The 20,422-nt window shown below is 43.8% G+C and overlaps 1 protein-coding gene across 5 annotated transcripts in view; it reads right to left on the bottom strand.

Annotated features, from left to right (window-relative positions):
• Positions 1-3,021: 3,021 nt before the first annotated feature.
• The window catches only part of FHL5 (four and a half LIM domains 5), a 44,240-nt gene continuing 26,839 nt past the window's right edge, over positions 3,022-20,422 (bottom strand). For all 5 annotated transcript variants that reach the window (XM_059732148.1, XM_059732158.1, XM_006265943.4 and 2 more), the window contains 2 exons: positions 10,249-10,435; positions 3,022-8,657 (listed from right to left, as the gene is read on the bottom strand). In XM_059732148.1, the coding sequence (XP_059588131.1) occupies positions 8,506-8,657; positions 10,249-10,435 (339 nt within the window). In that variant the 3' untranslated portion in view covers positions 3,022-8,505. The remainder of the gene's footprint in view (positions 8,658-10,248; positions 10,436-20,422) is intronic.

Genomic DNA, 20,422 nt, shown 5'->3' with positions numbered 1-20,422 from the left:
GGACAGGCTGCTTATTTTTTATTTTACACTGTGTTTCTTTATTTGCCGTTTACCCAGGAAAGCTCAGCTGAGAGGCAGCAGCTGATAATGCAGTAGCTTTTCTTTTGAATACTAACCCAGGCCTATGGCAAGATTAACCAGCTTGTGGCTAAGCAGGGGCTGGAGATTCGAGTGAGAGGAGGAGCAGAGATGGAGGTGGGAATGGAAGAAGGGCCATGTGCAAGGGGCTGCTCATTGATGAAGATGTAATCCAAGTAGAAAAATTACCCCAAAACAATGATCAAAGCTATACCCACACTTCTGCATCCTCACTAGTGCAACACTCACTACTGTTTCATGCTAGGATTTCTGAGGTCACAACCTTATTAGCCGACAGTGACCTGAGCCTCCCTGATTCCTTCCCAGTGAAATGGAAGAGAACTTGGAAGCTGATAAAAACAGGCAGGGTGCTTTGGGGGAAAGCATTGATGAACTACCAGGACTTGAGTGGTTGAATGCTAGATTTGATAAAAGAGTTAGGCACCTCACTTTTTATGCCTAAGTCCTGAATTGCACTTCTGAAAAACCCTTGCCCAGCTGCCATCTCATGTTGGAAGATCCTAAACTCACAGGGTGTCCCCTATTTCGGTAATTAGAAACTTTAATCAAAATTGTGCTTATGTACTCACCCAGAATTACCCCTGGCTCAACAGCTCAGTGCCTACTAAAACTTTTTAAACATGTAGATTTTTAAGAAAATCTATGAGAGAATCTATGATTCTCTTTGTCCTTGATTTCTTGTTTATACTTACTGAAAACACCTATCCCAACATAAACAACAGCCCCCACATCCCACAAGCAGATAGGCTTCTAAACATTGAGATTTAAAGAACACAACTGAATGGTATTCAGATCTATATACCTGTAATCTGAAAGCAAATAACATTTTGTTTAGGAACATAGGATTGAATGGACCCTTATCAGCCACAAAGTCCAGCCTTCTGTTGTGTATACATCATGGAATCTTTTGTCTGTTTATATATACATAATCTTCTCAATACTGGTTATGTGTTTTGCCCCCACTATTCATTGATTTATTAGATTTACATGCCACCCTATGCCCCCAAAATGGCTGAGGGCTGATTACAGTGAAAAACAGGTAAGTAATAAAATCAGATTAAATAACTAATAAAACAACATCCCAAAATTTACCTCTGTCTGCTAGTCACCTGCCCAAACAAGGTCTTACAGCACTTTAGAAAGATGTACAGGCTCAAGCTCTGGCCCCCTCAAGGGCAAGGAGCTCTAAATCTAAGGAGTGACTACCAAGAATGACCTCCCACATGTCTTTCTCAGATGGACTTAGTGCACAGATAGATGGTAGTTGCAAGAGGTTGCTCTTGATTTATTTTATAGATTGCAATGGCACATAAGGGAGGAGGTCGTGCCTCAGGTGTATAGGGCCTGGGCTTGTTAGTGCCTTATAGGTCAAAACCAGCAAATTCAATTGCTCCTGGAAAGCTAGTGAAAGCCAGTACCATCCTCCAGAGTGCTGGAGTTGTGGTCTCAGCCACCTGTCCTCATCAGAAGGTGGGCTGCTGCATTTTGTGCCAGTTGCAGCTTCTAGGCAGTCATCAAGAGCAGCCCCTCCTACAGAATACTCTTTCTATGGGAAAGCTATTCCTGAACCTTATGGTTTGGATGTTTATCTGATTTTTCTAACCAATTTACACTTATTTGTTCATGTGTCAGAACTGTCGTTTAAATAGCCTTTCTGCTTATGATTCTTACTGGGTGCCTCTACGTATACATATTAATATGAATATCGTACATGAGTTTATTGCCCCCATTAATACATGCATCTGGGATTGCAGCACACTGAGCTGGGTTGGAGTCAGGTTTGCAATGTGCTGCGGAGAAGCTGGCTGGGGCATTGTCTACACATGTGCTGCAAGTACAAATTCTATCCTGCTGTGGAATAAATTAATTTACTCCAACTTAATAGGGGTGCACATATAGACATGTGACATTTACTGTACAGTTAATTAGTCTACTGTGCACTAAGCATCTCATGTAGACACACCCACGTTGTGTAAATAGATGGGAACAACCATGCCCCATATCTAATGGGATTTTGCCAGACTAAACAAGTTCTTCTATTTTAATTTCCTCTCATAAGACAGGTTCTTCATTTCCTTGAGTGTCCTGTTAGTCTTTCTCTGTACCTGTTCCATTTGACATATCATTTTTAAGGCTTATGGATAACCAAAATTCTACCAAATATTCCTGTACAAAGAATATAAATTGGACTAGTTGGTGAAGACCAAAGATCCCAATTTGATGGAGGAAGCAACTTATTTACTGGAATTTAATTTGACTCTTAGGGCTCTCAAATGTGATGTGGAAACATTCAGACTTTCAGACCTAATGGCAAAACTGAACTAAGATTTAGCTTGTATTTCCAAAAATATAATTTCTGGATGAAACCGACACTATTGTTTCGCAGCTCTTAAGGCCAGAGGGAAGGATCTGTATATCTCATACCTAAGAATATTACCTTTTAATTCTTACTTCAGTTTGTGGTTTAGCTAGAGCACTGTTTGGAGAGGAATAAATGGAAGGGCCGAAACCACATTCTTAATTCTTTTCCAAAGTTAATTCAACTAACAAGATTAAGGGCAGATTCCAGATCCAGTGACAATAAACCCTTTAGGCTACTTATGATTTTTTATTTTTTATATTTAAGAATCTGTGCTTCATTGACATTTACCCTTGGGCTAATTCAAATAAATCACTGCACACTTGTTAAAAGTACTGCATAGATGCTGCATAGATGGGGATTACATTCTTTGTTTTTAAGGATATGCAACCTAGTTCTATTTATGGTAACCTGAATCTTGTCAAGATCCTGTAACAGCCATCTGATAGATGAGAAAAGAAAAGAAAGCAGCTTGAATAAAATAAAAGCCATAAGCAAATCAGAAAATAAACTGCTAAAAGTGCTCTTAGTAGAAGAGACGAAAAAGAAAAACCAATACCACGTAGAACAAAAGATCAATATTTTATTGACTAGAAAATGGAACGCTGTATGCCTGTAGTTAGTCATAATCTATATGGATTTTATGCCATTACAGTTCAGCACTGGACAAATTATGCTCACATAGTGTACTTTTCTTTACTTTTGCACTCAATGTAATGACCATTTTCAGTAAAATTAGAGTACATATCTAATCGTAGACCTGGGATTGACTTCAACAAGCTGTATATTAGGTTCTAAAAGGGCACTTGTGGTCTTAAATTAATGAGTAAGACATGCATTAAAATATGTGAAGAGTGTGGTTAATGTCAGACTCTACCAAATAGTACTTCCTTGCACAACTCATCACACTAAGGCTAGGGATAGAAGTTACACACAAACCGGTTTAAGTGATCAGAAACTGGTTTAAACCTGTAACAGAACAGAAGCTCAGCGCACATAAACTAGTTTTTAAATTATTTTAAAATAATTTTTAAATGGCTGAAACTGGTTTAAGATAAATCTGGTTGAATGCAGCATCAGACTTAACCGATTTGGGTCAAACCAGTTTATGAAACATCTGTCCCAGACTGTCCAATAGTGGGCTTTCACTCCAAAAGTCCTGCCCCTATCTTTGGTAGAGGCTTGTCTCTATCGATTTAGGTGCCGTCAATCTCTGGAGCTCATCACTTGTCTGAGCAGCTTTTTTTCCTTTTTTTACTCTATCTTCTACACCAAGACAACTTTAGCACCTCGGCTAACAAGCCAAAGTCCACTGTGACATCTTGCTGGCCCCTCCCACACCTCCGCAATCTTGCCTGCCACAACTTGTTGTTATGGAAGAAAATAGAATGCCGGGGCATTTGGATCTTGATGCTTTGGCTCTTGCAATTTGTTTTAGTGCAATGAGGGCTCCACCAACCCCTACACCCTCACCCGTTCCCCCGGGTGGTAATTCAGTTGTCTCTGCAATCTGCCTTTGAGCAGTACAAAAAAAACGCTCCTTGGGTCTCTAGGTCTGGCCAATCAGTATCCCCGATGGGCCCGGTTGTACCTCACCCGGCTGGAACCTGGCACAGACCTGCCAGTAATCCTAGCCAGTCTTTTTCCTGGCTTATTGTCCTGACAGTTGTAAACACACTATCTGGGGTGACTTTTCTCTCACCCTAACAAAAAGGAGAACAAAAAAACCAAACTGGCACTTCCTTTGCCCTTATAGTCCCAACTTTGCAGTACCCTTTTCTTCAGCCCTGCTATTAGGGTAATTACGGTACCTTCTAACTGCCTCCAGCAGTTTCTGTTTCTCTCCCCGCATTTCCTTCAGGGCTCTCTTCCCTGGCAGCTCCCTACACAGAGTAGCTTCCCTTAAGCCTGGTCTCCCTTGCTTCCTCAGCACCTCCGGCTCTCCCTGCCGTCTCACTGCCTGAGTCAGTCTCTTCCGGTGTCCTGTGTCCCTCTTTTGCCTGCCCCATGTCTCCTTTTATCTTGGAGTTCCAGCTGACTCCCCCTCCCTTCCTGAAACACCAGGTGAAGAAGGAGCCCTGCGGAGTTTTTGCAATACAGGTGGGGCCATTTTACTTCTCTGGGGTTCTTCTCTCTCCTCACACAGACCCCATCTTGGTTCAAGTTAAATCACAGTCCCCCACTATCTCAACATGCTTTGAAGCCCTGGGCTGGCCCCACCTCTCTGCTGGCCAGCTGGAGCAGGGTGGGCTGGTTGACAAAGGAGTTGTGGGGAGGAATGGGAGAGCTGCAAGCCTAGCTGGGGATGTAGCTGAGGGGGAGGGGGGCTGGAGTCAGAGGGGGCTAAACACCCCTTCCCATGATCAAAATTACTGCTGGCAGCAACTGTGGACTACAAATCCCAGAGGTACCCGGAAGCAGGAAGAGGATGTGATGAGTAACTCTGCAGTGTCCTGCTGCTGTGATACTGGACTGCAAATCCCAGAGACCTCAGGGGCAGCATGAAGAGGAAGTGGACACACAGCTTATGCTGGCTATGTGCCAGAGAGCCATGCTCCGGTATCCCCTGGCTTCTGGCATGTGGCTGCATTTCCTGAATCAAAGGTAAATGTCTGTTCACTTCTCTTTCAATGTAATCTCTGCATTTTAGACTAACCTGCAAAGACTGAATCAATTCAGCCTTGGGCTTTTTGACTGTCTGTACTTAGCCTAATAGTTTAATGACAGGACAATATGGAACACTGAAGGGAAGAAACAGTTTCAAGATCAGTCTAGATGGCCTTAAACTCAGAACCTATTAGTGCAGAAGCTCAGCAAGCTGGTGAAACCCTCTCTAAAGGTGCTGAGGAACAAAGCTGCATCACACTATTGATATAAGGGAGGGATGCACAATTGTATTGTATGTATTAGAAGTGATATACTGGTAGATGGAGGTAGCACTTTAGAGGGTGCGAGGCATGTTCCTTGTCCTAAAGAATTTTGGCCTAGATCCTAACTAACCTGCAAGGCTCCTCCAGTGCTTGAAACTGAGGTGCCTTGCTTCAGGGTATTGATGCTAGTCACCATGTTAGGGGCCAGGCTGCCTGTATAGTGAATGAGATACACGGTACCTCTCAAGGGTTGCCTAGTCCCTCAACAGGGAAATGCTTACAATGAATAGGAAATGTTTCTGCTCTTCCTCTGAGCTTTAGTAAGTCGCTGCTGATTGCTAAGGGCTATGTTACCTGAGGGAAGAGCAGGGTCTCCGTATGAACTAACATATCTAACTTATAACAGCACTGACACCTGTTTTTCACTGTTGCCACAAGGCTATTCAGCCAAAAGGTGGCCAGTGTTTTGTACCGATTCTGAAAGCAAGCATACAGTTGTTTAGCCTGGTTTTTCTCCACTTAAGGAATCTGACTTGGATGGACCTTAGTTGCTTACAACCTAGAACTATCCAAGTTGACTGGAATGCAATGGAGCTTGCAGGAGTGAGTTGCCCAGATGATATGGGTCTGAGCAGGCACAGAAATCTAGGAAAAGATGTCAAGTCAAAATGGAAGTGCCTTGGGCACTTAAGTGGTTTTGTGACTGTTAAATGGTGTTGAGTAGGATCATGCTTTATAACTAAAACACCTAATTTCGGCCTAAGATCAGTTTTTTGCAAGGTTTATGAGAATCCGGTTCTTACAGTATAATACAGACAAGGCAAGCTTATATGAAAAAAGGCACAAGGCCAAAGTTGCAGGAAGTGAGAGCAAGGATAAATTGCTACTAATGAGAACAGATGGATTCTTGAAGAATGAGTTTTTGAGTGCAAGGAATAGGTAGCTGGACCAACAGGAAGCAGACCACACTTAAGCCATGCCTATGCTTAAGAAAGAGAATTGACTTTTATTGTGTGTTCTAAATACTAGGGTAAGCTAGGCTGTTCTAGTTTTAAGGCATATATGTGCTAGTTGAGGTATTTTGCACTCTAAATGATCTGTAATGATCAGTCTCATGCAAGACTAAAGCATATTTTTATGTATTTATATTCAGTGGAAAACTTATACAGAAAAATAATAAATGAAGATAACTCACTTTGGGTTAGGTCAGGTTGTTATCCAGCTCTTTCCATGAATAAAATCTTAAAAGTGTGTGTGTGTATGGCAGTGGGGGGTTAAGGCATGTATGATTTCAGAGCATAAATTAGCCACTAAGGCTAGGGACAGACATTCAAAAAGCCTGAGCCTGAATTGATTCAATCTTTGCAGGTTAGTCTTACCTGGCTAGGCTGAACCAGTTTGTAACCGTACAGACATCCCCTCTGGACTGAAATAAGCAGGCATGTGCCTGCAGCAGCTCAGGCTAGAAGCCGGGGTGTCCTAGAGCAGCCCTCCCTTCCCTTTCATAATGCTGAACTGAGGGAGACATGGCCAAGCCCTGGCAGGATGCTTTGATTAGGGAGGGGTCCCCCCACCCTCCCTGAGCAGTTCAGCAGGAAATTGATAACACAGTGCTTATCACCCCTAACTCAGTGTTTATCATCCCATTAAGAAAACAACAGAGGGACATTACCAGCTACCTGTTGATTCTGCATTTGTCCAATCTGCCACAGCCCAGATTGTAGCCAGTATGTGGTCTGTTGTGTGCCTGTATAAGACAGATCGGAGGAATCCCTGCTTAGCAGGGAGTGGGGAGGGGGAAGGCAGGAAGACACCTGCAGTCTCTGCCGAGCTCCAGTCACGGAGCAGAGGGAAGGGGCCAGCCCTGCTGTGGAGCAAAGAGCCCTGCCCAGCCCAGAGAGCATGCTGGGTCGCTGGGGGAGTCTGATTTAACTGCAACCAGCAAGGGGTCTGGGACAGACATTGCATAAACCCGTTTGAGGCAAATCAGTTAAGTCTGATATGACATTCAATCAAGTTTATCTCAAACTGGTTTCAGCCACTTTCAAACTGGTTTATGTACATGGAACATCTACTCTGTTGCAGGTTTAAACCATTTTCTGATCACTTAAACTGGTTTATGTGTAATGTTTGTCCCTAGCCTCAAATCAGAATCAACTATACTTAAACCATTTTTGGCAGATGTTTGCTCAACTCTGTTATATTATGTCCTAGGAGATCAACAGAAACTGTTTATCAACAAATAGGAAATGGCAGTCATAAAAATGTCATTTATCTCTGGAATCTCTAAATATGCACCTCAAACTTTTGATGCACACCCATGGCATGCCAGAACTTCACATTTTTTACAAGCTGCTTATTTAACATACAATATATTGACATTCAAAAATCTGGAAAAGCAAGTGGTTCACTGCCCGAGAATACAGCTGTGTAAAGGAATTCTGGTTTATCTTAAAATGAGTGTAAACATTATATATCTCTTTAGCAGCTCTGTAATATATTGATTAATGAAGGCTGTGGAAGAAATGTAAGCTCACCCTTTTCTTGATCCTCTTGGCCTTGGACTGGCTAGCTGCTAGCTTTGAAGAAGTAAGGCAGCTTTTCTCTTTTTTCTGTACCGCAGGCATTTCTCCTTCTAGCTGCTGCACATGGCAAGGTTTGTCAGTTGATGCCTTTGTCTGCATGGCAGCGTTGAGGCATAGGAGGGAAGTGGGCCATTATTCTGATTAAATATTATGGCTTAGTTGGGAACAACTGTCCCTACTTTTCTACACTAGAGTCTGAATTAGTAGAGTACTGGTATCACCTCACTAATGTCACAGATCATCCCTTCAATATAGACTTTCATGTTCATTTTTGGTTTAAGTAAGATAAAATGTAAATTTTTAAGCTCTCAACAGCAGAGTTCACTGTGTTATAAGAAGAAATGAACTGTATTTAGGTTAAAAGTATATACAAATCCCTTTTGAATAGTTTGCTTAGCCAGTACTGTTTGGCTTAAAATCTTTTTACATGATATAAAGCATGCGTAGAGCAGTTGAGCCTTGTGACAGAATTAAATTGTTAATAGTGACTTGAATGACTAAAGAACTACTGTATCATTTAGAAGAATTTCTCACTACAGGGTAATGAAGTACATGGCTAGAATGTGTGAGAATAATGCATCTCTTTCTCTAACTACATAGCTGAGCCACATTCACGACAAAGGATATCATCCTGCTGGGTAAGGAATCCTTGACCCACCAGTGAGATGGAACATTTAACACAGTTAAAGCATTCACTGTGCCACTGGCGGTCTTCAAATGAGATAAACTGGGCGTCTCCAAGAGCTGAAAAACAGAGAATGCAATATGTCTGAAAATAGTCTTTACCTACAGTTGTCTTTCACACAGAAATAGATGTGTGTATGTGTACGCACACACATACACACACACACACTGGTAGCTAAGAGTCTACTGTGGATGATACATTTGTCCAATATCTAATTGCAGGAACAAAGAGTTGTAGATGTGAGAAATATTTGCAATAAAATCCCAAACTGTGAAGTGATTGCCTGTTTTAACATCCTTTTATCCCCAAACATGGACTAGGCTTATCTAAAGGCCCACTAAAATATGCACTTTTCCAGTTACACTCAGCCTGTTTGATAGTGAACTGCAATAGAAATCCTGCAGCATATGTGGTTTCAGCAAAGCCAATTGAAATTCTGTGACGTGTTTTTTTCCTTGCCCAATATTCAAACTGAAACTCAATAGATTTGTGCCCTGTGAAACACAGGTACTTGGAAAAGCCAACTTCTGGGATGGCAGTGACTCAAAAGTTTAATGATTAACATAGAATCATAGGAAATTAGGGTTGGAAGAGGCCTCATGTGGTCCAACCCCCTGCTCAAAGCAGGACCATCCTCAACTAGATCATCCCAGCCTAGTGGGTCTTAAAAACCTCCAAGGATGGAGATTCCTCAACCCCTCTGGGTAGCTTTTTTCAGTATTTTACTACACTCCTAGTGAGACAGTTTTTCTTCATATCTAATCTCAATTTCCCTTGCTTCAATTTGAAACCATTGTTCCTTGTTCTGTTGTCTGCCATTACTAAGAACAGTTTAGCTCCATCCCCTTTGTAACCACCCTTCAGGTAGTTGAAGCCTATTATTAAATCCCTCCCTCGGTCTTCTCTCCTTCAGGCTAAGCATCTGAATTAAGAATACAGGAACAAGGAGGCTCAGGAATATATGAGGGGAGCCAAATCCTATCATATTTGATTGAATATCTACCATTTTCTTTTGCTTACTTATATTTGTAACAAGCACCTATAATTAACTTCAGCATTGGACTACAGGGGTAACAGATTAACTCAAATATATGGCCTCAGAACACCTTAATAATTATGGAGTGTTGAGGTAACATTTAATTTAGCCCTGTGGGCTTAAAATGTTTTATAATCATAAAAGAGCTTTGCATGATTGGCAAGATCTCTATTTTTATAAATGTGCTGTACCTGTACAGAATATTAAATCTAATTAACCTACAATTGTAGCAGTTTTATATCTAATAACACCTAATTATAGAAGCAGTGTGTGTGTGTCTACACTAGAGCATGAGAGTTCTACAATATCTCTCTCCTGTAGTGATTATGAATCACTCATTTGCACCTTTTCCACTTCACATATGTACAAGAATGTATATTATTCCTGAGACGGCCTTTTCAGCGCCTAAAATAACTCTTAGTCCCGTGACAGATGTGTTCTGCATATTCTAACATGCCATGTTACATAAAATAACAACAGAGCCAGAATCTGTCTTTTTAAATTAATAATTAAAACTTCCAAAAACTTTAATTGCAAATAGATTTTACTTGTTTGGATTAATTAAAAGACAGCTGACCTGAGACAGCACTGATACTATGGCAGTCTCAACTTACCAGTAATAGCGTTGTTGCAGGCTGAACATTTCTTTGCATAAAGATTGCTGAAGCAGTCCAAGCAATATGGATATTCGCCTTTGGAAATAAAGCGTTGTCCAGACAACTGCTGCTTACAGCCAGCACACAGAAAGCATTCTTTATGCCATGGTTGGTCATTAAAGGTCACCCCGCCAGTAGTTATTACCTGTTATGTTAACAAAAAGCAAACAAACAAAAGAATAAAAGCGTAACTCACCAGCTGTAGTGATCAGATATTTAACCACAAAACTTAATTACTGCAAGAATTCAGAGCAATTTTAAGCTCTAAGGATTTCTAAGTCTGTTTCTTTTCTCTCTCATATGCTGAGAAAGGGAAAAAAAATCTGTTTGTATTTTGATCTAAATATGTATTTTGGGGGGCTATAAAGAGTAGATTGACTTTCCATGAAATTCCCTGGTTGACCATGGGGATACACAGTTTGGATCACACAAGCTCTTGGAAAAGGATTCCCCAAAGATGGTGGTAAACTTATCTACGGGATTGTAAAGGTTACATTTCTATCTGGAAAAAAGATTGTTCTAACAACCAAGGCAAATTTTGAAGAAAGGAAAGCCATTTTTAAAGGGAAGATGGAGAAGGAAAAATACTTTCAATGTCAAGGAATGTGTTTCATTCATGTGTCTCCAAACTTCAGATTTCCTATGGTCTCGCTTTCTATTGCTCAAGGCTGGTTACTACCACAAAGGAGGGCCTTTAACACTTGTACTGCATTCCTAGCTGAGGTGGCATACAGAATTAATAGCACTTAAGATATTGCATAAAAGAATACTGCATTTAAAAATAAGGATGAAAAGAACTATAACATAATAGTTTTAGTTGTCAGTTTTGTGTTTGCCATAGAATGCGTGTCAGCAGGCTCAGGAGATAGGACAAATAGGAGAAACTTTTTGTCTGTTTAAATAAAAATGGAGGCATCCTCATGTTTCCCAAAATGCATTATTCAGTAAAACTGCATTATTCCACTAACTTAATTATTAACAACATAACCTTCAAATATGCTACCTGGAAAAATTAAGAGCTAGTAAAATTGTTTGGTGTCTCATGAAAGATAGGCAGGTGGTAAGAAATTTTCTTCATGCCAGCAATGTAACTGAACATGAAAGGAGTGGGAGGCAACCAGGGCACCAGCCCCAGGTGCTAACTGTAAGAGGGACTATGAGCTGGGCAGTGAAGCCCCACGCCTAGCAGTGTATCTTGGGGTTGGGGGAATGTGGGAATGGATGTGGGAGTGGATTGGTGCTCCCCCACCACTAGGGAGTTTTTGTTATGGCAGGTGCAGCCCTGTACCTGATAGCATAATGGGGGGGGGGGGGGGGAGAGTGAATGGAGCACCAGGGGAAGCTCCCAGGCTGCCACCAGAGCCAATATGGCTATAGCAGTGGCAGGTAGGACTTCTCTTTCTCACCTCCTCCACCTCCCCTTCCCCTCAACAGTGGTTGGCATATTCCCCCTGCCCTTGGTACTGAATGAGCTTGCTAAACCTTTGCCTTATGGTATTCTCAGACTGCACCTCAGTTCCTTGTTATTTCACTCTTGGGCTCATAGGCGACATGTGGTGGGGGGGCACAGGGGGGCATGTGCCTCTCCTGAGATTGGCCACCGCTGAAACCACTGCCGGCTTCTGTGGGTGGTCACCACCCCACCGCCCCGCTGTTGACGCAGTCAATGGCAGCTGCAGGCGGGTGGTCCCCGCTTGCTACCTCCACACCCACCCTTGCCACCGCCACCGCCACAGCCACTTACAGGTAGTCCCTGCTTGGCTTGCCCTTGCCGCCAATATCACCGTGGCTGCCTGCAGGTGGTCCTCGCTCCCCACTGACACTGCTGCTGTCCACGGGTGGTCACTGTGACCCCCCTCCCCCCTTAGCCCCAGGGGGCATGCATCATTCATGCTTGGGCTACATTTAACTGTACCATGTCTTTTTATATTATAATTTATTTGTTTTTTACTACTGCTAAGTTCTAGATTCCAATTTATATATGTAGCCCTTTGGGAACAATTCTGTAGCCACTGACAGTGCGGTAGCAAGGAAGTTTGGCAAAGCCCACCCTTGCCCAGTGCACAGATCTGGGGGGGCACATAGATTTCATAGACATTAGGGCTGGATGAGACCTCAGAAGATCATTGAGTACAGCCCCCTGCCCCAGGAGCAGGAAGTCAGCTAGGGTCAAAGGATCTCAGCAAGACAAACGTCCAAACATTTCTTAAAAGAGTCCAGAATAGGTGCTTGCACCACCTCTGGAGGCAGTCTGTTCCAGGCCTTGGGGGCTCAGACAGTAAAGAAGTTTTTCCTGATATCCAGCCTAAAACGGTTTTGGAGGAGTTTGTGCCCATTGGACCTTGTCATCCCTGTGGTGCTTCGGTGAACAGGTGTTCCCCCAGATCCTGATGCACACCCCTTATGTACTTATAGGCTGCCACCAGGTCACGCCTGAGCCTGCACTTTTCCAGGCTGAAGAGTCCCATGGCTCTCAGTCTCTCTTCATAAGGCCTATTCTCTTGCCCTCTGATCATGTGTGTGGCTCTCCTCTGGACTCTCATGCCCCACCACTGCTTGCCTGGGAGTGCACACAGTGGCGGGAGCTGCCCTTCCTGCATCTCCACGTCCCCCCCCACTCCCCCCCGCAAACGAGTTGCTTCTGGCTCTGTCCTGCACCCTGGCCCAGCTGAGCAGCGCCTGTTGGCACCCCTTCACTTCAGCACCTGGAGCAGTCGTCCCACTTATCCTCTGCTTGCTACAGCACTGGCTACTGAATTTGTGAGACTTCCATCTTTGAAGTAGGGGTGGATCTCTTTTATGAAGCAAAATTGTTCTGTCAATCCTGTGTGTGCAGTTTTCTTTTTCTATCACCAGAACCTTTCTTTCAAAGGCAAATCATGCTTGTTCGCACAGCTTGTGGCTTGCCTGAAGTAAGATAAAGTGCTAGCAGCTTTATTTTTGTGATAGTGTATGCAAATTCATCATGATTGACTGTATCAATGCCAAATATACTTAAAGGAACATTCCAAAGATTAATTATTGAGTATATTGCTTAAATTACAGGGATTCAGTAAGGGCACAAACATACTGCTGATGATTAAGTATGTTTAAAAGTTAACTGATGCGGTGCAAGGCTCTTCTAGGCAAAATGTACTTCAAGAATTGCCGACTAATACTTAAAGAACTGCTGAGAAGCAGAAGCATTTCAAGAAACCAATAAAAAAACCCAGCTATCCCTATTGTGGAATACTGTGAAGGTTTGTGAACAGATCATGTTTCATCATCACTCACAGATTGTTTTTGTCTTAAGAAATTGATGGAAGGCCGAGAAATTTATTTTTTTGTATAAGAGAAAGGGAAAAATAGTTTTCAAATGGCACTTTCTGGTAAAGAGAAAGAGGCATATATGTTAAAGAGGTGAATTATTCAGAATTTTCTTTACCTTTTAAATAGTGCTGTTTAATCCAGTTGCTACCTGACATTGGGTTAAGAGAGATTTTCCAATAAGATCCTGAATACTTCCCTCATTGTAAATGTTTTGACTGTGCTTATATAAATGAATGTGCCTAACAATTGTAGAAAGAGGGAGAACTTCATGGGAACAATGAATTGTGCTCAGTATCCTCTCAGTCCATTTCCACACTATGGACAGATGAGTATGGACAGATGCCCTGGTGTAATTTACTGGTTTTGTATACCAGTATAAATTACACTGGGATCAGCGGCTGATAAACTATCCTGAGAGTTAAACACACGAGATGGCTATTAGGGCTGTGCAAAATTTTGGCAGCCGTTTCATTTCAGAGGTGTTCTGGCCCATTTTGGCACCTGAATCTGAAATGAAATGGAGGGCTCTGAAACATCTCAGAAACTAAACGAAACCACCTGAAACATTTTGGATGTTTCAGAATGTTTTGGAGACAGGGCTGCAGGGAAACAGAAACTCAGAAGAGGGAGGGGGAAAAGAAAGGGGGAAGGACTGCTCTGATATTGACATCTGTAGCTGGCCAGTGTCTGTGATCTGTCCCTGAGGTCCCTTCCAATACCAGTGCTCTGGGGGAGGGATGGAGAAACAGCATATAAGGCTCTGTGTGAAGCCTTTCTCTCTGCCTTTTGTGAGCTGTCTGTCTGGAAGCAACAGCGTGTGAAAGGTACTGGCTGGCTGCAGTGACTGGCTTCCTAAGTCAGTCTCTTGCTAGTCTCTCTTTTTGGAAAAGATTGGATACACCTTTCCAATATCTTACAGATAGAAGATATAGTAAGCAGATAGAAGATATATTGCACAGAGAAGATATATTTTACACACACACACACACACACACACACACACACTAAATGCACACAAGATATATTACACACACATTTTCCAGCACAGCAAACATTATGAAGCATGTTGGAAAGGCAGGTGCCAGGTCTTCTGGCAGGGGAGTAAGAGGGGCCTTGCTCCTCCTCAGCTTGGCACCAGCGGGAGCATGCCCAAAGGGAAGTCCCCCTCTCATTCCAAAGCCCCCATCCCCCAGAAGCAGAAGCAGGCCACCCTGGACCAGTGGGGGAAAGGTGGAGGGAAAAGGGGGCACATTCCCAAGGCGAGTGAGGTCACCCAGAGAACTGGGGAGATGCTTGCTCTGGATAGCCAGCCCTTCTCCTTAGTAGAGTGACCAGGGTTTAGGTGGCTCATGGAGCTCATGGCCCAATCATACTGTGTGCCCCCCCCACACCACCTTCAGCAGGACAGTGGTGCCCTCCCTGTATGAGGCATGCAGGGAGTATTTGAAGGAGGAGCTGCGCAAGGCAGGTCCACAGGTGGCCTTACACTTCACCTCGGACATCTGGAGCAGCCGGGGTGGAGATCATGCCTACCTCTCCCTCACAGGGCACTGGTGTGATCAGTGAGGCCATCAGTAGGCTCTCCTTCAAGCCGAGGTGATGGATGAGTGAGTCTCACATAGGAATGGACATCATAGGGGCCATGAACCTCATGGTGCAGGGGTGGGTGGCTCATTGGGCAGGGCAAGCTCACCCGTGGGTTCATGGTCACCAACAACGGGGCCAGTATGGTCAAAGCGGTCCATGATTCCAGCTTTGTTGGCATCCTTTGTGTGGCACATACATTCCAACTTATAGTCAGGGACACCTTGGAGGGGGACAGGGCTGCCGGTGAGGGTGCCATCACAACCAGCTAGCTCATTTCAAAATGCAGAAAGGTGTTGGGCTAGTTCCATCAGAGCATCAAGGGGACAAGATGCTGTGGGACAAACAGGTAGAGCTGAGCATCTTGCAGTGCAAAATCATGCATGATCTGGAGACTCAGTGGAACTCCACATACCTGATGCCTGAAAAGCTGGTTGAGCAACAGAAGGCCATCAATGAGATGGCTTTGGTCAGGGAGATTGGGATCAGTGGCTCCCTTAACAAAATGGTGGGATACCATCTCCCAGATCTTGGTGGTCCTTAAGCTGTTCCTTGAGGCCACAGAGAGCCTCAGCGCTAGTGATGCCTTCCTTAGCCAGGTGATCCCCATAGTGAGGGAGCTTCAGAACCAAATGGAGACATTCCAGGTGATCAATGTTCCTGGCTGGGGCAAGCCACTGTCACTAGAGGTGCAGGAACTGGTGAAGTGGCTAAAGGAGGGCATCAAGAAACAGCTGGATCTGTTGTGATCCAGTACGGTTCACGTGCTGGTGGCCATGTGCGACCTGAGGGTGAAGGGGAGCATGTGCACTTGCAAAACCCTGGATCACTGGATGAAGGTGCTGATGAACAGAGTCATAGAAGCAGAAGGGCAGAGGTGGGGGGACGTGGAAGAGGGGGAAACACTGTCCCATTCCAGCACTCCATCCACCAGCCAGTCTCTTCCACAACAGGTACTACCAGTGTGGGCCAATGGAATGGCTTCCATATTGGGGGTCCAGAGGCACCAGACCCCAGCATTGGGTAGGTAGCACCAAGGCTGTGGAGCCGCTGCTCTGCAACCCCTTGGCCTACTGGACAAGCCACAGCCAGATGAGGCAGGATCTGGCAACAGTTGCCCAAGAACACCTGTTTTGTCCACTGACCAGTGTTCCAAGCAAGAGGGTGTTCAGCATTGCTGGGGATGTTGATACCCCACCGCACCTCCTTGGATCCTGGTTTGGTGGAGCACCTGGTGTTTCTCAAGGTGAATCTCCTGCTGCTGGGGTTCCCCAAGCTCCATATGCAGACTGAGTGCCACTCTCCTTACTCCATCCACACCTATTTCCTTTTAACATTTTTTTAAAATCATTTAATGCCCTGCTCTGGAGCTGGAGCTGACTGTAGTACCAGCCAGCAGGGGAAGAACATCTTCCTGCTGAGCTCCCGTGCCAGGATGAACTTGGAGGTATGAGCTGGGGCTATGGGGAAGGAGGCCCCAGGTCCTGGGCATGACCTAAAATTGCATCCTGCCAGGGTTGAGAGGCCTGGTGGGACTGCCGGTGGTGTGGCAGCTCCCCCAAAAATGCCAAGACTGCAAACCTCCCTGCTGAAAGGCAGGTAGAAGGCACCTTATAACCTCCAGTAACCACATGCATGCATAGTCCTGGCTAGAGAAAGTTCAGACCTGTAAGATCTTTGACAGGCCTGAGGCTTGCTGGTTGCAGTGGAGCTGTGAGGCTCCAGGTGAGCTTAGCTGCCTGGGATACCACCTGTGAGGCATGGGCTGCAGTGTTAGGGGAGGTACAGAACTATGTAATGGATGTCACCCCTAGACATCAGGGGCATAAATGGGCAGCCTCCTGCCTGGGTAACATTTGAATCAGTTGATGAAGTGAAGTTCATAGGCTCATCTGTGAAAAGTGGTTTGTAAATTCCCTTTGAGGATCAGGCCTGAGAGATTGAAGAGAATGGCTTTCTTGTGAGAAATGTGCCCCCACAGGTAGTTGGGTATTCTTGTCTGTAATAGATTTCCAATGTGCATTCATTCTACTGCACAGTTGTTGCTTGGTATCTCCTACGTATTTTCCATCAGGGCATTTGGTGCACTGGATAAGATATATAACATTTCTGGAGGTGCAGCTGTAAGATCCAGAAGTGGTGATAGTTCTGTTGTGGGGTATACTAATTGTGAGGGTACTGGAGATATGTTGGCAGGTTTTGTATTTCTTGTCATGGCATGGTCTGGATCCATTCAGTGCGTTTGGGGCTGTAGGAAGTTTGCTTCTGGTGATGAGGTTAGTGAGATTCAGTGCTTGTTTGAATTTACAAACCACTTTTCACAGATTAGCCTATGAACTTTACTTCATCAACCTCCTGGATACAAAAACTCGTGGGCTCAATATAGACATTGGATTTATGACACCCTATAACCTGCCTGATATCTGACTCCCCAGGTACCTCTCCACTTTTACCTGCTACATCCCCCTCCCCCCCAGCCTGTCCCTCATTTCCTGACACCTCAATTTACATTTTCACTGACTGGCTTTCCTGCCTGCATTGCATATCAGCCTCTGGCTTCTTCACTATTCATTCCATCCAGGAAGAGCGCACACACACCAACTGCAGATGTTTTCTCAGCCTGATGAAGGGTTTTTAAATCTGAAAGCTTGATAAGATACATTTCTCCAACTATTCAGTTGGTCTAATAAAAGATATCAGAGGTACCCTCAACTGGTCCATGCTGGGGCCAGGACCCAAAGGGGGGTCAAAGGGCCAGGGGCCTGCCATGAGGAATGCCCAGAGCAAGAGGCTGAAGATTCCAACTGGCCTGAAGACAGGGCCAGGGCCTAAGGGGGAGCCAAAGGTCCCAGAGAGGGGACCCACAGCTGGAGGGGGTGAAGGATGCAATATGCGAAGCATAGGCTGCAGTGTAGGGGAAGTACAGAGCTGCAGAATGGATGTCATCTCAAGATGCCTAAATGGGCAGCCTCCTGCCAGGGAAACATCTTATTTGGTTTGCCATCAAGGCGTGGCAGACAAAAGAGGGGCAGGCGGTTGGCCCAGAAACAGGTGGGTGGCTGGAGATCTAACTGGCACTGGGAAGGTCCCCTGTTACAGGCTACCATCCCTGCTGTTTTCATCTCACTGAGCCTTAACACACACACACAGCCACACGTCACGAGTTTTGCTTTTCAACAGCTTGAGGTGCAGTTTCACAGAAACCCTTGCCACCTATCTCCTTGAAACCTGGCAGGCTTCATGACCTCAGAAGGGGCTACCATCCCTGCTGTTTTCATCCTGCTTTTTCGTAACACACACACGACACAAGTTTTGCTTTGAAGAGTTTGAGGTTCAGTTTCACAAAATCCCTGCACCTATCTCCTTGAAACTTGGTGCAGGCTTCATACCCTCAGAAGGGGCTACTACTCCTGGAATTTTCATGCAAATCAGGCAAGAAATGATGACGTTATAGACATTTTAGTGATTCCCCTTTATAGCCTGTGGCCAAATCACCAAAACAATGCCAAAACTCCGAAACAGATTTCGCCGAATTGAAATGGAACAGTGATCTGAAACACTGAAACAAATCACTGTCCTCTGAAATAGCCAAATCCATAACCGAAATGAAACAGCCATTTTGCAAAGCCCTAAATATTATTATATTTTTCTAGTAGATGGTGAGAGAGCAGGTAATAGAAGCCTTTTTGTCTTTATCAGATGGCTACCTGGGGATGAATGTAAGCAGTCAAACCTATTCTAGAATAATTTATGCCTCTGGTGTTTTACCCCCAGTTTTTCAGTCTAAGTAAGATTATCCTGGTTTAGAGACTGTGTCATGTCTCCTCCTTCCTTATGCTAGCATAAGTGTGTTATCAGAGGCTCAGATATATACCTCCTTTTTGTGAAAAAAATCATTCCTTGACTGGACAGTTATTTTGATCAGTAAGCATATTTAAAACAGAGCTAAGTTTAGATTCACATTAAAAAACATTTCACATACTGTATTGGTAAGTCTTTGTCTAACAGGTTAGTTTGATTTTCCTATATGCCTAGAAAAGCGGCAACAGAAGCTATGAAAGCGAGCTTCCTTGAATTGAAATGAAACATTGTATTATAGTTAAATAACTGGACTAGGTCTCAGTAAACCTGGGTTTTATTCCCGCTGCTACAGACTTTCTTTATAACCATAGGCAAGTCACCTACAGTCTCCATTTTATTGACAGGGATAAATATCTCTCTCTCTCTGATAAATCATCCCTTTTCTTTTAACTGTCTTTGATTTTATGGGCATAGTGTTTAACACAAAGATTATCCTATTTCTCTTTGCAGGTTCTTTGGTTAGATGTGATATATTTTATTAGACCAACTGAGTAGTTGAAAAAAAGTTCTTAGCAAGCTTTCAGGTGTAGTCACCCTTTGTTAAGCAGAGGGAGTCTGCTGGTCTGAGACTCCAAGGAACAAGAGAAGCTAAAAGTGTGGTAGGAGGTCAGTGAAAATGTAAATAGGTAGTGATAAGCAGGACAAAGATAAAGCAGGGGAGGGGAGGGGGAAGAGAGCAGGAGGAAAGAAAAAAAAACCCAAAGGCCAAAAGGAGACAACGGTGATAAAAAACAGTGATAAATCCTATTTTTCTCATAACCTGTAGGAGCTACTATACTATAGCTAACCAAAATGAACAGTAATTAGATATTATATGTTTGAGTGACATGAGAATTCTGCTCATCCAAAACTTTTCATACTCCTGAGCAGCTAATAGGAATTTTTTGACAGTATTTTAAAAATATTTATTGTTTGTGACCTAAATAATAAGCAGACACGGGGTGCATCTACATGTGCACTTTAATGTGCAGCAGCCTATTTTGCTGCACATTAAAGTGTGAAGTAACAAAATGTGCAATTACACTAATGCACAGTTAAATAGGCTACTTCACATTAAGCATCACTAAAAAAGGTGTACTTTTGGTAATACACATTTATTTAATATCTCACATTGGAGGTACTAAATTTAATGAGCATTAATGCATGCACCCAGGCTACAGCATTTTTAGAGTAGCTCCAAGAACTGCTCTAATTAAGGTGCTGCAGAGTCTTGTGTATCAGTGTCCCCACACTTCAAAATGGCGGTGGGGGTGATTTAACTAAAGCTTGAATGAGCTGATACATGAGACACGGAGACTGGTTGGGGTACACTAATTAACACACTCCAGCAACTCAATTAATTGCCGTAATTACAGATTGTCAGAGCAGCTTCCTGCCA

Source organism: Alligator mississippiensis, chromosome 1 (genome assembly GCF_030867095.1).
Source record: "Alligator mississippiensis isolate rAllMis1 chromosome 1, rAllMis1, whole genome shotgun sequence".
NCBI lineage: Eukaryota > Metazoa > Chordata > Crocodylia > Alligatoridae > Alligator > Alligator mississippiensis.
The sequence above is the reverse complement of the archived record's forward strand: the minus strand, read 5'-3'. Positions and strand labels throughout refer to the sequence as shown.